At 38.9% G+C, this 16884-nt stretch overlaps 1 protein-coding gene across 1 annotated transcript in view; it reads left to right on the top strand.

Annotated features, from left to right (window-relative positions):
- Amd1 (adenosylmethionine decarboxylase 1) overlaps nucleotides 1–16288 on the top strand; it is a 17207-nt gene extending 919 nt beyond the window's left edge. The window contains exons 2-9 of the mRNA XM_010630363.2: nucleotides 10357–10443; nucleotides 11282–11408; nucleotides 12806–12908; nucleotides 14168–14210; nucleotides 14321–14465; nucleotides 14595–14687; nucleotides 14775–14930; nucleotides 15586–16288. Coding sequence (XP_010628665.1) covers nucleotides 10357–10443; nucleotides 11282–11408; nucleotides 12806–12908; nucleotides 14168–14210; nucleotides 14321–14465; nucleotides 14595–14687; nucleotides 14775–14930; nucleotides 15586–15726 — 895 coding nt within the window. The 3' untranslated portion in view covers nucleotides 15727–16288. The remainder of the gene's footprint in view (nucleotides 1–10356; nucleotides 10444–11281; nucleotides 11409–12805; nucleotides 12909–14167; nucleotides 14211–14320; nucleotides 14466–14594; nucleotides 14688–14774; nucleotides 14931–15585) is intronic.
- Nucleotides 16289–16884: the final 596 nt, after the last annotated feature.

Raw genomic sequence — 16884 nt, 5'->3', positions numbered from 1 at the left:
CGCCGCCGCCCGAACGCGCTCTGCACCCGGCGTTTTCGGGGCGGTGGATGGCCCCGGGAGAGGCCGCGGGCCCGCCGAGCTTTGCTCCTGAATCTCTTGACCTTGGGTCGTGTAACCTGTTACGGCGTCTGAGGGTAGGAGAGAGCGCGGCGGACGGGGAGGTCAGCCTGAGTTCGCGGGACGGAGGCCCAGGACACACCTTTAATGCCTTAAGCCGGACCAAAGGGCCTCCCTCGCACGTCCGGCAGTCATGCGCGAGTAAGCGTCTTTGATCGCGCGAGGGAACCCTTTCGGTGGTCTTGGTGACAATCTAAGCGCCTAGAAAGGCGCAAGCCTTACTGAGGATGCCTGGGCCCTGTTCCCGGCGGCGGCCCTACCAGTAGCAACCCTTTGCCTTCCTTCGCTCCTCCACGGGTTTCCCCGGGCTCCCCAGCACTCTAGTGCGGCGAGGGTGGCGAAAGGAGCGGCGCGGCCTGCTTCATTGAGAGGCCCTGACCAATGAGTTGCAGGGCCCGACCGACCGAAAGCCTGGCCCCAGGGTGTGAACAACGACCGTTTTAGGAATGTTGGCTGGGCCTGCCGCCGACCCCTGACAAAAGCTACTGGCGGAGGGAATCCAGGCGGCCACGTGGTGCCGAGACTTTAGGGCACATCGGGAAACGCAGTTCCTATTACTTTCTTGAATGCCTTGCATTGTAGGAAAAAACCATTGTGGTAGCAAAAAAAAAAATAAAAAAAAAAAAAAAAAAAAAGTAACAGGCCTCATTTTTCAAGTTTCATGCAGCACTTAGCTTTCTATGTGCCCGGCCCCTTTACATATATTATAGGAAGCAGCTGCTTTTTTCATAACCACGGAGAAACTTAATACTTTTTAACCCTAACCCACCAGCCTTCTGTTTTTAAATAGCAAAAATTTGAAAACCAGGAAGCCCTTGTCTTTGCTTCACAACCAGCCCCATGTCCTTTATTTTATTTTAATAAATTTATTTGTTTTCTTGGTACCGGGGATCGAACTCAGGACCGAAAGCCCTGGCCCTGCAGTGTCCTTTAAAAACGTGAATACATTATAAAGCTCATAGTTAAAAGACAGATTAACAGACTGGATTAAAATAAGTGAATTTGTTTATGAAACATGTTAAGCATAAAGGTACACAAAGAATTAAGACTGAAAACCTCAAATCCCGGGCCTGGTAGTACATGCCTGTAATTCCAGCATACCTGTAATCCCATCACTGGGGAGGCTGAGGCAGGAAGTTCCCCATGAGGGGAGCCCAGTCTCATTTCGATTCCTGGTACCCGCCCCCTACACAAAAAAAAAATGAAAAAAGACTGACGACCTCAGTTATCCAAAGAACATTACTACAAATAATGCCAAACATAGAGAAAATTATCTGGCAGTATACCTTTCTAAAACTGATGCAAGAAGAAAAGGAAAACCTAAGATAGGCCTATAGCAATTGCATAGTCATTAATCATCGAGGTCCAGATTATTTCACCTGGTGTGTGATTAACATGCAAGGAAGAAATCATTAATATCGAGATAATTTTCTAAGAAAAAGGGTGAACATAGTTCCCAGGTCTTTTTGTGCTTAGCATAACTTTGACATCAAAACTTGAAGAGACAGCTGACAGTGGTGTGGTGCATGGCCTGTAATCCCAGCACTAAAGGAAGCCGAGGCAGGAGGATAGCAAGTTGAGGCCTGCCTGAATTACATAGTGAGACCCTGACTCCAAAAAACCTTGACAAGATATGAAGGGCTGGGACTATCCGACTCTGCTGACAGGATGTTATGTGGTACGGCCATATTTATCTCAGGCCCTGTGCATGCTAAACATCACCACTGAGCTAAAGCCTCAGCCTTGGAAGTTTCTGACAAAGTTAAAGCGTTGTGATCCAGTCCGCTCATTTGTATTTACCAAAGAAAACGGGAAATATCTACATACAAATAATTCTATGTGAATATTCATAGCAACTTTGTATTTATCTCCCAACTGGAAACAAATCTTTCTTAACCAGCAGGTGGATAGATTGTTATACATCCATTTAATGGAATATTACCCAGAAATAAAAAGAAAGGAACTATTGATACATAAAAGGTATGAATAACAATGTAAACAGTAATTAGGCTGGATGATAGAAGCCAGACAAAAGCACAGGTGTAAGCTTTTATTTTAATAAACTAGAATATCCAAACTAATCTGACAGAAGAAGGCTGGTCTTTGCCTGACCATGAGGTGAATGAAGAGATGGGTTACAAAGGAGTATGGGGGAGGGACCTTTTGTGGGGTTCATTTCTGGTGCATGGGATTGAATGAGCATTTTTTTTCCATATCTTTTTTTTTTTTTTTTTAACCCAGGGCCTTACACATGCTAGGCAAGACCCCTGCCACTTGCATCTACCTATCTAGCACTTTTAGTTTGTCAGATGTGTATTAGAAATAATTTATGCAGGTTCCTTTTTCATACTTATGCTTTTTCATACTTGTGGTATCACAATTTTTAGAAAGCCCAATTTATTATTTTTCTTTTTAATTACTAGAAGCCTGGTGTGGTGTCAGCACCTGTAATCCCAGCACTCCAGGAGCCTGAAGTAGGAAGATGGCTCTGAGTTTGAGGCTGTCTCAACTTTAAAAAGAGGAAAAAAAGACTAGCTGTTATTTCTGCCCTATTTAAGATGTCTTTATTCACTGGAGGTCTGAAAAGTGTTTTTCCCCCCATAAAAATAATTTTTTTTAACCTTTCATATTTAGATCAGCAATCCATCTGTAGTTGCTTTTGTGTGTGGTAGGAAGGACTGGAAAGCACTTTCAGCAAAATTGGCCCATCTTTCCAATCTATCTATCTTTCTTTCTTTTTTTTTTTTTTTTTTGAGGCAGGGTCTCACTACAAAGTTGAGACTGACCTGGAACTCACTATGTAGCTCAGACTGGTCTTGAACTCACAGCAGTATTACAGGCAGGTGCTACCATGCCCAGCTTTCCAATCTTTAATGTCAAGTAAAGCTGGGATGGGAACCTTGAATTTTCAAATACTTCTCACCCTCTAGTAGGCTGATGAATATAATTCAGCCTGTGTAATCAGAATTAGGTAATAATGAGTTTTTTTGTTTTTTAACTAATTTCTCAAATGAGAGGGGTACATTGTATAGACATTGTTAGCAAAGTTTTGGGTGGTGTGGCTTGGTTTAAAGAATATTATTTAACGTTACATTGGAGGAAGAGCAGCAGTAATGGATAATCTCAGTGGATTTCTTCACATAGTATTTGAAGTTGAAATGCAAAAAGGATAGTCCATGCACACCTTTAATGCCTGTAATCCCAGCGCTTTGGAGGCTGAGGTGGGAGCGTAGTTTGAGACTGAATCCAAAAGTACCAATTAAGCTCTTTCTAAAAATAAGAAATGGCAGCTTTGAAGAGGAAGCCAGAAAATAAAATTTGGTGAGAAGAAATAGTAATCTGATTTGTCAGGGCTGTAAGGTTCTTTTTGCCTTTGAATTCCTAACATCTTTCTCATCTTAGTATATGAGATAAATTTAGTGGAGAAGAGGATGTTTTGGGAATGTTGGTTTTATTTTTAAACTTATATGAGAAGGAATCTAATGTTGGACGTAACATTAAGAATTGGTGAAATATTCTGTTCTTACTCTGCTTTACAAATTTTACAAATTAAAACAGTTTCAGTAAAGGATGGGGCAGTGGCAAAGATAGTAAATCACCTGCATTATTAGCATTCTGAACCTTTAATTTGACTACATCATTGCACAGTATTATAGTTTAAGCCATCTACACCCAATTGCCCATCAATTAGATACTGGATAAAGTAGATTTGGGTTTTTTGGGTTTTTTTTAATAAAATGGAGTACACTAAGCCACAAAGAAGGAGAAATTAGAGACATTTATAGCTAAGTGGATGCACATTGAGGACATAGTCTTAAGTGAAATTAGTAGGACATATATGTATAAATACTGTATAGTTTCCCTGGAGTGATAAAGTGTAAATAAGGGTCAAAATGTATAATCGATATTTTGTAATAGGAAGAAAAGGTCTAAAGGTATTGGGAAAATGGGAACGGTGGGGGAAAGGTAAAAAGGGAAGAGAAAAATTAGCGAAAAGGAAAAAAATGGGAACAGTCTCGTAAATAGGAAAGGGTGGAGTGGGGAAGGGAGGACGGGGAATGGGGAAAAATAAGATCTGTCATGTAAAGGTACAGGATCCCAATGATGAATGTAACTATTGTATATCTAAAATATACCAATAAGAAAAAAGAATTATAACACTGCAAAAAAAAAAAAACTTTTAGGGTAAAGTTTTGGAGTGGAAGAGCTTTCTATTGAAGAATTGAGCTCTTCACTGTGTTTCTCCCAGTAGTTCCAAAAAGTTTCACCTATTCTTTCTAAATCACCTATCTTTTAAGAAGTACACAAAGTAGTGGTTGCTATACTGGTGAAGATGAAATTTGGGATAAAAACTGAGATAGACAATTTAATAATTTAATACTGATTATAATTAGCAGTGTTGTATTCTAAAGGGAGTTCTAGTTCTGGATATCTGAATTAATTGCCCTGGAAATGCATCATCAGAATTGGATTTCTAGTGAGTTTTATTTAGGCTTTTTGGATTTTGAGACACAGGGTATTACTAATGTATGTTATTCAGGTTGGCCTGGAATTTACTGTAGCCCAGGATGGCCTTGGCCTCCCAAATCCTGGGATTACAGATATTGCCTGCCATGTCCTAGGCTTGTTGTTCAGAAATAATCTCATGATTAGGATGCTTTTAACCCAAAAGCTACTACTTTGGCTAAGGTTTAGTGATAGTCTGGGTGTGTTATGGTAATGAGTGTGTTGAGACAGACTTCAGTGAACTGTGTGTGAGCTAAGGGTGTAGAATTAGAAGCTTCAGTGTGGCTTCAAACAGTGAGAGGGTACACTGAGCTTGGAAGCCAGGTATTTTTACTTTAGAAAGTAATATGTAATCCAGTCACCTGGAAACCTTTTTTTATATAAATCCCTAGGCAATACTCAGAGTGAATCTGCATTTTGGAGATTTGTTTTTCTGAGACAGCTATGTGGCTAGCACAGGCTGGCCTCAAACTTCCCAACAATTTTTCTGCCTCAGCCTCTACCCCAGCTTCTTTATAGTTTTAATGTGCATTTTTGTGGCTGACCATCTTTTCATATGCTAATTGACTGTTTCATTATTTTAGGATTGTCAATTTAAGTCCTTCGCTCACTTTTTAGTTGTTTTTCTTAACCATTTGGGGTGGTGTATTGTAAACTAAAGGACACATATTTTTTCCCCTTATCGTTCTCTAAACAATAACATTCTACATTTCTGTTGGGTATTATAATTAATCTAGAGTTGCCTTAAGGTACATGGGAGGTCTGTCATCCCAGCAGGGGGGCCGGGGAATGAATAGCTGGGAGTTCAAGGCCACCCTGAAGTACATAGGAAACCCTGTTTCAAGGAACAGCAACAAAGTACGTGGGAATGCTGTGCCTGGGTTATTACTGACTTGAGCATCCTTTGATTTTGGTATCTGTGTGGGAGGTGGGGTTCTATAAGTAGTCCCCCATAGATATTGAAGGATGAGTATATAAAACTTTCATTCTTTGTTAGTATATTGGTACTAAACTGTCTCACAGTTCCTTTTCTCTTATTTTGTAAAGATTTGTTTTACTCTCTGCAGCGAATAAATAATAGCCAGATCTCCTGCAGTCCCTTCAATCTGACAGGTTTCATTATGTAAAGAGAATAATTCAGAAATCCGAACAACTGAATTAAACATACATTGACCAGCCTGGGTTGAACTGGGTTGGAGCCCTTGTTTTAGCACGCACACAAAGTCCATCCCCATTTTCTGTGCTCCAATCACAAACTATTCTCTTTTTAGAAATAGAGGGCTGTACACTATCCCCCACAAGACATTTGAGAGTGAATGAGAACTTCATGAACATGCTGAGACACAACATTTGTTAAGTGTGACTGTCTTTTGAGTAGTAGAGTAATGTCATCCTACCCAGATGTCCCTAGTCCCCCTCTTCAGCTCAGAAGTCACCATCTTACCTTTTCAGACTGTTGCCAATTAGAACCTTTCAATATTCAATCTGTTAAGAGTCTTTACATGCAGGTAGGAACTCTGTTTCTATCTCCAGCACCTAGCCCAGTTGACAACATCAGCAAATATCTATCTGGCAATATTAACTCATTACATTTTACAGACTGGCTGGAAAAAATAAATAGCCTAAAATTTTTAAGACATAAAAAGTATTCTTTGCGCTCTAGTCTGCAGTTCTGCTCTTAAAATTATTCTCCTGCTTTATAGTTGTGGGAATTTGCCTGGCCCCTACAGCTGCTAGAGGATTCCATAAGTGGTGAAAAGGGGATGGGGGGGTGTTCCTACACTTCTCTGGCCCAAAGGAGCTCCCTTCTTTGCAGACCAGCAATAGAAGGCCTCTCTTAGAGCTCTTGTTTGCATGTGATAGGCTACCTGAGTCCAGCCCAGCAGTGCCAGAGAGAAATGGAGGGGAAAAGGAACAAAAAAGGAAACTTGGCTGCTGCTTCAGTGGCATTTTGGTTGGATTCTGCAGTTCATCTAACTCAGTAGTAGTGAACCTCTGGTATATATACCACAGCTAGCTGTTCATCATTGAGAGCTCTAAAAGGTTTGCTGTCACTGGCCTAACTAATGCTCATGTAACTACACTGTATTCTACCCAGTTTTTGTTGTTTTTAGTACACTGGGTCTGCTTGCATTTCCTTGGCTGCCTGAACTCCTGAGCTCAATAATTGCTTCAGCCCTACCAGTAACAAGACACTTGGTTCTGTTTGGGGTTTTTTAGTTACATTCACTCATCATTAGTTGATAAACTGCATCCAAATCTTTCCTTGACCTAATAATAATGCTCAAGCATTTAGAATTTTTAGGCACAGCATGACAGAACGCATTTGCTTTAATTAAACACTATAAGACATACAGTCTTAGCAACCAAATGATTATGAAGACATGAGAGCTGGTCTCAAGAGAAATGAAAGACAGCTTTGAAATCAATACAATGTGACATTTGTGTAAAAGAGATAAAAAACCGGGTGGAGATTTAGCCCAGTTGTGCTGCCACCTGCCTCACAAATGCAAGGTCCTGAGTTGGATCCCCAGTACCCCCCCCCCAAAAAAAACCACACAGCTCTGGAGCTATTGAATTTCAGCACAAATTCTTTTTATCATGTATCTGTGCTATGTCTTTTGTAAATAAAGCTTTATTTAACATGGCCACACCCATAAATGGGTTGTTTTCTTCCTGTAGGGGCAGAGCTGAGTAGTACAAACATATCCTGTCTGCACTGCAAAATTGAAAATTAACTCTTCTATTTTAGAGGAAAGGTTTTTGTGAACCCATTCTCACCACTCCCTGCTTTCTGTCCGCATAGATGATGGGAAAAATAAAAGTGCTTTATGTAGTCAGCCAGGGCATTATCTTAAGTATCTATGATTAGAATGTCATATCTGTGTCCATAGTGATAGTGGAAGGTATCTCCTTGGTTCCCAAATGTTTCACTAATATAGTCACTAGTCAATATTACAAGCTTTTTGCGAAACTGTTTAATTTGGTAGTTCTTGGCATAGGCTGTAAACATAGTTCAAGAAATCAAACATACTACAAAGCTAAATAAAAAGATACATTTAGAATGTATTTATGATTAAGGATCACCTAATACTGATGTAGTGATTGGGTTTTTTGGTTGTTTTGTTTTTTTGCCTCTCCCTGGGCCTGGGATTATAGATGTGCACCACCATGCCTGGCTCATGATTGGAAGACTATTAAGCTTTTCAAGAACACATTTCTTGGGATCTTGTAAAGCATAAAGAAATACATAGATAAAATATTTCCTGGTTTGAATCACTTCTGTTTTCTTTTCTGAACTATTTATTTACTGAGACACAGTCTTACTATATAGTGCTGCCCAGCCTTGAACAGCCTCTGTGGAGCCTGGGCTGGCCTTTAATTTGTGATACTCTTTCAGTTTCCCAACTGTGGAATTACAGGCACGTACCACCCCCTTTGGCTATTTTTTTCTTGTTTTTAAGTGCTGTTTCCTCTTGACCTAACACTTTAACCAGCAGGGCCGTAATTTTTTCATTAATACTGGGTGGCTCTGAACCATTGGTGGCCACAGTCATGCATGTACTACCGCTGGTTTGGGCCAGCAAGAACATGTTAAGTCAGTGTTTCTCAACTGATACAATTCTGCAACCCAAGAGATACTTGGAGACATTTTTGGTTGTCACAACTGGGGTGGGGGTGGTGCTGCTGCTGACATGTCAGGGTACTTACTGCTGCACAATATAACAAACAGAATAGTCACTCCCACAACAAAGAATTACAGTATCTGCACTAAAATATTAAAGATACTGAGGTTGAGAAACCTTAAATTAACTTCAGCAGGTACTGAAATACCCATAATATGATCAAGGTTTATGATAAATAATTCCAAAGAAATAGTTCCTCTTTTCTGATGGTTAGTAGATTGGGTGATCTTAGTCACTGCCTGAAAAGCAGAACTTCAGCAGCATTGCCACGTGTTATAATTAACAAGTCCTTTTGCTGGCTGAGCATACTTACAGTGTCAGCACTCAGGGAGATCAGGCTGGCCTGGACTACATGCTAGGACTGCCTCAAACAAAGAAGGGTCTGCAAATGCTTACATTCCTGGGATACCCCTGCCCCAGCTCCCTAGTAGCTGGGACCACAGGGACACAGGCACCACAGTGTCCAGTGTCTATTATACTTTAAATCTGGTTTGGTTTGCCAATAAAACCTAGTACAGTGTAAATGCTATGTAAATAATTGTTGCACTGCATTATTCAGGTAATAATGGCAAGAAAAGTCTCTGCTTGTTACAGTTGCAATTTTTTTTTCAAACATTTTTGCGCCAAGACTGATTGAATGCTTACAGAGCCCACAGAGGGTTGATTATACTATATTTTTCCTAAACATCTATGTCTGTGATAAAGTTTAATTTATAAATTAGTCACAGTAAGAAATTATAGTTAATGATAAGATGATGGATAAATTGTAACAGTGTGATGGGTGGTTTCTTAGCATGTCTTACTATGCCATACTGGGCTTTCTTGTGATGGTATGGGATGCTGCTGGCCTGCCTGTGTACTGAGGTGATTTGGGCACTCATTGTGAGATACTGTTGGGGGCCTGCTGACATTATCTGAAGACTCCTCTGTTCTGGATCATCAAGCGGGGACGTTGTTGGCAAGCATCTGAAACCATAGATTATGAAGCTACTATTACTAAGGAGAGTTTGGCAGAAAAGGATTTGTTAGAATGTCCACTGAGTAGAAGAGAATGTGGCAACACTGATACATTCTAGTAGCAGCCTGGCATGGTGGCACATGCCTGTAATCCCAGCAACTTGGGAGGCTGAGGCAGGAGGAGCACCTCAGTTCAAGACTAGCCCAAACTGCATAGTGTGATAACTTGCCTCAAAAGAAACCAAAAAAAAAAAAAAAAAAAAAAAAACCTTAAGAAAGTAGTATTGACAGATCTAAAATCAATAAACTTTAAAGATAACTCTGCTCAAATTTCACTTCATGCTTCTAATGCTTAAATCATGTTTATGGAATCCTGAGGATTGAACCCAGAGAGTAGGCAAGTGCTCTACCACTGAATTTTATTTCCCAACCCTTTTTTATTTTGAGACAGTGTCTTACCAGGATGGCCTCAAATTTGATCCTCCTGGCTGAGCCTCTTGTTCTTGGTGGAGTTTTTTGTTGTTGTTACTGCTTTCTGTTTTTGATGGAGACACGGTCTAAGTCTCTATGTTGCTTAGGCTCAAACTGTTGATCTGCCTGCCACAGTACTGGGATCACAAACATGCGCCACCATACCTGGCAGCTTTTTTTTTTTTTTTTTTTTTTTTTAGGATCGAACTTGAGACCTTGGCTTGTGAGGCAGCCCACAGTGCGATTTGAGCTAAATCCCCAGCTCCCGAGTTTGAATTCTGAATATCTAGTAGGTACTTTTTGTGTGCATTACATAAACTAATCTTACCGGTTGAGTAAAGTAGGTCTTCCCATCAGGTAAAGAAACCAAGCCAGGGATAACTTGGTTTTTTTGAGACAGGGTAAGACAACCTGCCTCTTAACTTGTAGCAGTCCTCTGCCTCAGCCTCCTGAGTGCTGGGATAATAGGCATGTGCCACCATGCATAGCAAGAAGTAGAAGCAACGTGATACGGAAAAACGAGAAAATTTAGTCTTAGGAAAATTCTTAAGTGTGATTTTTTTTTTTTAAATGAGATTAAGCAACTATTGTTACTAATTATGTTTTTGTTAAATAATAGATCTGAGTGGGATGTACTTTTGAAGGATGTGCAATGTTCAATCATAAGTGTGACAAAAACTGACAAGCAGGAAGCTTATGTACTCAGGTAAGTCCTGTAAAGCAAGTGTTGGGTACCCAATTTCATCCTAATCACAAACTTTATATGAAATATCACATTGTTCCTCAGTCTTAAAGGTTGTTTTGTTGGTACACAAAGGCCATTCAGCCTTTTTGTAGATGCAGTTTATTTGATAAATATTTTGAACACTTAATTTAAGTGGTGATTTGCCTTGCATTAAGATCTGTACCTTTTTTGGTATGAGGATTGAACTCAGGACATTGTGTTTGTGAGGCAGGTGGCACCAGTGAGCTAAATTCCCAGCTGTGCTTTTTATTAAGTTTGCATTTGGTGTAAACAGATGTTTAGCAAAAATACTTAGCATGTGCTGTTCCCTGGGGACGACAGTGGTGAGCAGAATAAACATAAACATGCCTTTCCTCGTGGAGCTTGTTATCTAGTGAAAGAAATAATAGGATGGTTCCAGAAACGGTAGGTAAGAGTAGGTGGTGGTATAAGATGATGTAAAGAATGTATTTAGTAAATAATGTTAGGCATATACCAGAGACACTGTACCAGATTATTAGTCAGACATCTGGAGGCTTTTATATCCACATATATGAGGATGTCCTACCCAAAGAAAGACCTGGAAAGCTCTTCTGTCATTCTTGGATGCTGATGTCTAGGATACTGATAAATGCAGGAGTAAAGAAGCATAATGAGCTAATATGCTTTACACCCAGCTCAGTAGAAGAAAAGACTAAATTAATTGCTTCCTTGGGGGATACTAACATTTAAAGATACTAGCCAAAAATTATAGATGAAGGTCTAAAAACAGGTTAATTGTATCCTTAGTAAATAATAATCTTACTTTTTTCAATTGCAGTGAGAGTAGCATGTTTGTCTCCAAGAGACGTTTCATTTTGAAGACATGTGGTACCACCCTCTTACTGAAAGCACTGGTTCCCTTGTTGAAGCTTGCTAGGGATTACAGTGGGTTTGACTCCATTCAAGTAAGTAATTAGAAATGTTATTTAAGCTTTATTTGGGGGTAGGATTTTTATCGTGTGGTGTGCCTGGTAAATAAATATGTATAACTCACAGCTTCAGTTATAATACATAAGAATGAGTGGCAAAATGGTCTCTGACAAGCTAAAGATAACTAATATTTAGCCTTTTGGTCAAAAACAGTAGAAAATATAGAAGAAGCAGAGAGTGAGACGGTGAAATTCAAATGGGAAAAAAGCTAGAAGACAGATATACTTCCATGAGATGATTATTGTAAATACAAAGAAATGGGAGTTGGATGTGTAGGGTGGTAGAGCACTTTACCTAGGATTCCTGAAGCCCTGGGTTTGATCCCTCATGTCACCCCCATCCCCTAAAGGGATGATTTTATTATTAAAATTATCCAGACTTCATAATAGGTGGTGATTTATAAGGACCAGCAGTCAGTATTAAATTTCTGTTTTTAAGAACTACAGAATTTCTAGTTAGGGTATAATTTTCTGATAAACTTACTTTTTGTTTCAAAATTTTTTTATTGCGTTTTGTTTTTTGTTGTTTTTTTTTTTTTTGAGGATTTTTCTTTTACTTTGAAGCAGGGTCTCACTGTGTAGTTTAGGCTGCTCTTCAAGTCACTAGTCCAGGTTGGCCTTTATCATGAAGTGATCTTTCTGCCTCAGTCTCCCAGTGCTGGGATTATGGGTGTGCACCACCACGCCCAGCTATTTCTATTATTTTTTGAAACAAGGTCTACATTGCCCAGATTAGGCTCAATCTTTCAATATTCCTAAGGCTCCCAGAGTGCTGGATTACAAGTGTGCACTTCCACACCTGATTTCTTTTGAAAATACTCTGCCACTGAGCCCAGCCTTCTTTTTTTTTGAACCTCTGGTTGTTGAATTTAATATTTTACCTTATAAGAAAAAGATCAATTGTCATTAGGAACTAAGTTTTTGTTTGTTTCCCCTAGTGCTAGGGATTAAAACTCAGAGCATTGCTCCTTTTAGGCAAGTATTTACTGAGCTAATAGTTTTTGTCGTTACCTTTTGATTCTAGAGGAAATCTAGAGCAATGTGCTTAAATTGGGTCACTGCCTCTTAAAATTAGATATACATGTTTTTTCCACGAGGTTTTGATTACCCATTAAAAAGCTCCGATAAAAACCACTGCTATAGAAAGAAAACAAAAACTTTCTCCATGGTTATTATGACCTATCATCAGTAGACTTGACATTTATTGTCTTTTAGAATTTTAAAATTTTAATATTTTAAGTTTATTAATATAAGACTATACTAGTATCACTCAGGTAGCTAATTTGTGTACTCCATAGACTTTTGATACAAAGTGATTGACAAATTTAGAAAACGTTCTTTAAATTGTCCCATATGTCTTTTTGTTTTTAAAGAGCTTCTTTTATTCTCGTAAGAATTTCATGAAGCCTTCTCACCAAGGGTACCCACACCGGAATTTCCAGGAAGAAATAGAGTTTCTTAATGCAATTTTCCCAAGTAAGTCTAAGTAGAATTTAAACATTTTGCTTTTGAAGTTAGAAGCTATAACCTTTCAGAGATCCAGTTTATATAAATTATTTATATATTTGCGTGTGTGTGTGTGTGTATGTATGTATGTATGTATATAAACTGCATGTTAACACTATACATATATTTGTCCATACTTTATTTTTAACTTGACTGGATGTTTTATCAGTGTAATAATAGTGATCTTTACAATAGCTTATAAATTTAGATATAATTGTCCATCTCAGGTCTTTGCTGTTGAAATGACAGAATAGGAAAGTCATGGAAGATGAGCACTGTGTCATGTGCTCAACTACTCAGTAGGCTGAGGTAGAATCATGTGAGCCCAGGGAAAAAGGTTATGGCTGTATGTACCTGGCTTCATATGTATAAGACAGAGACTGTTCATCTTCACCTAGCTAGTATCTCTTAATTTCTGTCTGACTCGGTGGTTCTTAACATGCAGGTAGATATAGCCTGTGATGATATGAAGAAGAGGAGTGAGGAGTAAGGTCTGTGCTGTTAAAAAATCAGTTCAGCAGGGCATGGTAGTGCATGCTTAAAAAGCACAGCACTCTAGGATGGTAAGGCAGGAGAATCACAAGTTCAAGGTCAGCTGGGGCAATTTGGTAACCTGATAATACCCTGTGTCCAAATAAAAAGGGCTGGGGACAGTTCAGAGTAAAGGCCCTAGGTTTAATTCCAAGTACCACCCAGAAAAAGTGAGAGGAAAAGGGATTCCATCCCTTTACTGAGTTTTTATTTATAGGTATTAGGGAAATAAAGGTTGTCTAATTCAATAACCTTACTTCCAACATAACACTGAGAAGAAGCTAAGATAATTTAATAACTTTGCAGTCACTCAACAGGCATGATTTTTTAAAAATCCGGGTACCAAGGTTGTGACTCAGTGGCACAGTGCCTCCACAGCATGTGCAAGGCCCTAGGTTTCATCTCTAGTACCTCAAGACAAAAAAAAAGAAAAGTCTGCCTTTTCTGCTAGTAACGTGCCACATCTAATATGAAACCATACTAGGCTGTATCAGAGTGGTGGGTATTTAGTGTTAGTAGCTTCCAAGTGTTTTTTTACTATGTAATAATGTGAGTAAAAATTGTAATATAAAATGACTAGTAAGCTGGTCATGGTTGCACACACCTGTAATCGCAGCACTGGGAAGGTGAAGTCAGGATGATTACCCTGTCTTAAAAAAATTAAAATTACTTGTTTTTACATTCTCTTTCCTCAACAGATGGAGCAGCATATTGTATGGGACGTATGAATTCTGACTGTTGGTATGTTTGCAGTTTTATAAATTTTTTGTTGTTGCCAACCATAAAAGATTTGATTTTGGACCACAGTTGTCATTTCTACAACATTTTTTCCTTCTTCTTTTTTTATGTAGGTACTTGTATACTCTGGATTTCCCAGAGAGTCGAGTAATCAGTCAGCCAGATCAGACCCTGGAAATTCTGATGAGCGAGCTTGACCCAGGAGTTATGGACCAGTTCTACATGAAAGATGGTGTTACTGCAAAGGATGTCACTCGTGTAAGCAATTTTCAGTAAAAACTGTTACTGTTATTGCAAAGTCCTTCTGCATCATTACTGCATTGTTTGTTTATTTCATTTGTTTTAGTTTATTTTTCAGATTTATTTATATCCTTTTTCTTTATGTAGGAGAGTGGAATTCGTGACCTGATACCAGGTTCTGTCATTGATGCCACACTGTTCAATCCTTGTGGGTATTCAATGAATGGAATGAAATCGGATGTAAGTAGTTATGGCTCACTTCAGTACTTATTATGTTAATACTTAAATATGCTCTTCCCAGTACTAACACAAAGCTTTTTCTCCAAGGGAACTTATTGGACTATTCACATCACTCCAGAACCAGAGTTTTCTTATGTTAGCTTTGAAACAAACTTAAGTCAGACCTCCTATGATGACCTGATCAGGAAAGTTGTGGAAGTCTTCAAGCCAGGAAAATTTGTGACCACCTTGTTTGTTAATCAGGTAATATGATTTATTAGTAACAGTGAAGTCTAAAAGGAAATGAAGATAGTGAGGCTTGTCACAAAATGTATTTAAGATGGCACACATACCTAGTCACTCAGATATCCACAGGTGGATGGGGAACCACTTATGTTGTTAGGGTCTTGCTAAGCTAGTCTTAAACTTGTTATCTTCCTACCTCAACCTCCCAAATAGCTGGGATTAGAGATGTGTGTTACCAAGTCTAGTTATTCCTTTTTTCTGTTTAATCAATTAATTTGATTGGGCTCCTGTTAATCCTGTTAATTTCCCTGCTGATAACCTGGTAGGATGCCATAAGAAGCCCCACAGCACTTAGCCCATTTAAAAGAATCTTAGGCTGGGGATTTTTAGCTCAGTGGTTCCGGCTCCTGCCTCGCAAGCATAAGGGCCTGAGTTCAATCCCTGGTACCAAAAAAAAAAAAAAAGGGAATCTTAACTAAAATGCCCCAGTTTTCTTAAGACTGAAGGCTACTGGGTCCGGGAATTTAGCTCAGTGGTGCAGAAGGTCCCAAGTTTGATCCCTGGTACCAAAAACAAGAAAAAAAAAAAAAGATTGAAGACTATTGCATAACTATTTTGTTTGAAAAAGTACTTGCAGGTGGAGCACTAATAGTTATTTTAATTTTTCTCCTAGAGTTCTAAATGTCGCACAGTGCTTTCTTCACCCCAGAAGATTGAAGGTTTTAAACGTCTTGATTGCCAGAGTGCTATGTTCAGTGATTACAATTTTGTTTTTACCAGTTTTGCTAAGAAGCAGCAACAACAGCAGAGTTGATTAAGAAAAATGAAGAAAAAACGCAAAAAGAGAACACACATAGAAGGTGGTGGCTGCTCTCTAGATGTTGATACCAGGGGCTATGCTTTTCATAACCACCACCTTGTAGTTACAGAAAGCCCTAGATGTAATGATAGTGTAATCATTTTGAAGTGTATGCATTATTATATCAAGGAGTTAGATATCTTGCATGAATGCTCTCTTCTGTGTTTAGGTATTCTATGCCACTCTTGCTATGAAATTGAAGTGCATGTAGAAAAAAACTTTTACTGTATGAAACTTTATAACACTTGTGAAAATAATTCAATTTGGTTTATGCACAGTGTAATATTTCTGCAGGTATCATCCAAAATTCCCCACAGACAAGGCTTTCGTCCTCATTACATGTTGGCCTCGGCCTAATAATCTGGGACTGTTCTATTAAAATGCTGCCAGAAATTTTATTTACATCCAGTTACCTCCACTTTCTAGAACATATTCTTTCGTAATATTATTGAAACCAATTTCTACTTCATGAAAATGTATTTGCAACAGCGATTAAAGTTTTTCTTTCATGAGTCAAGTCCTCCTAAGAAAATGATTCCAGTTATTCACTTTGTGTATTAATGTTTTAATAATTGTCCCTACATTTGTAGTCCTTGATTTCTTCCCTCACCATGGTGTCTTTTCCCCACCTCCAGGCCCCTAAATAAAAGCAATACACTGTTACACTGTGGGTTTATATATTAGTCTTATACCCCACATGGCGATGTGGGAGGAGTGGTGGTATGGTCCCTTGGGCTCAATTTTCTTTGAAGGTGATGAGAATTTGGCCTCTTTTTGAAGATGAGGGAGAAAATTGAACCCCCCCCAAAAGAAACATCTCCACTGTTGATTAGCAAGCAGGAAAGATAAGATATATAGAGAGTTTGTAGATTGAGATTAGGGTATACTGGCTGAACTGTATGAAAGCCATCTGCTATTCTATCCTTTTCCGTCAATGAAATTAAATTCTCATGGAGTACTGTACCAAGTAGTGGTATAAATTGATTTTTATTGCCAAGCAGGTAAGCAGGCAGATATAGCATGAAGATTGTCCTTGATTCAGTAAGTCCAGTCAGATTGGATCATTCACTCTTAACTTTTAGCAGTGACTGCTAACTAATCTTCATACATAGC

Source organism: Fukomys damarensis, unplaced genomic scaffold (genome assembly GCF_012274545.1).
Source record: "Fukomys damarensis isolate Sample0158 unplaced genomic scaffold, DMR_v1.0_HiC HiC_scaffold_14, whole genome shotgun sequence".
Lineage (NCBI taxonomy): Eukaryota > Metazoa > Chordata > Mammalia > Rodentia > Bathyergidae > Fukomys > Fukomys damarensis.
Note: the sequence above shows the minus strand (reverse complement) of the source record. Positions and strands in the feature narration are given on the sequence as shown.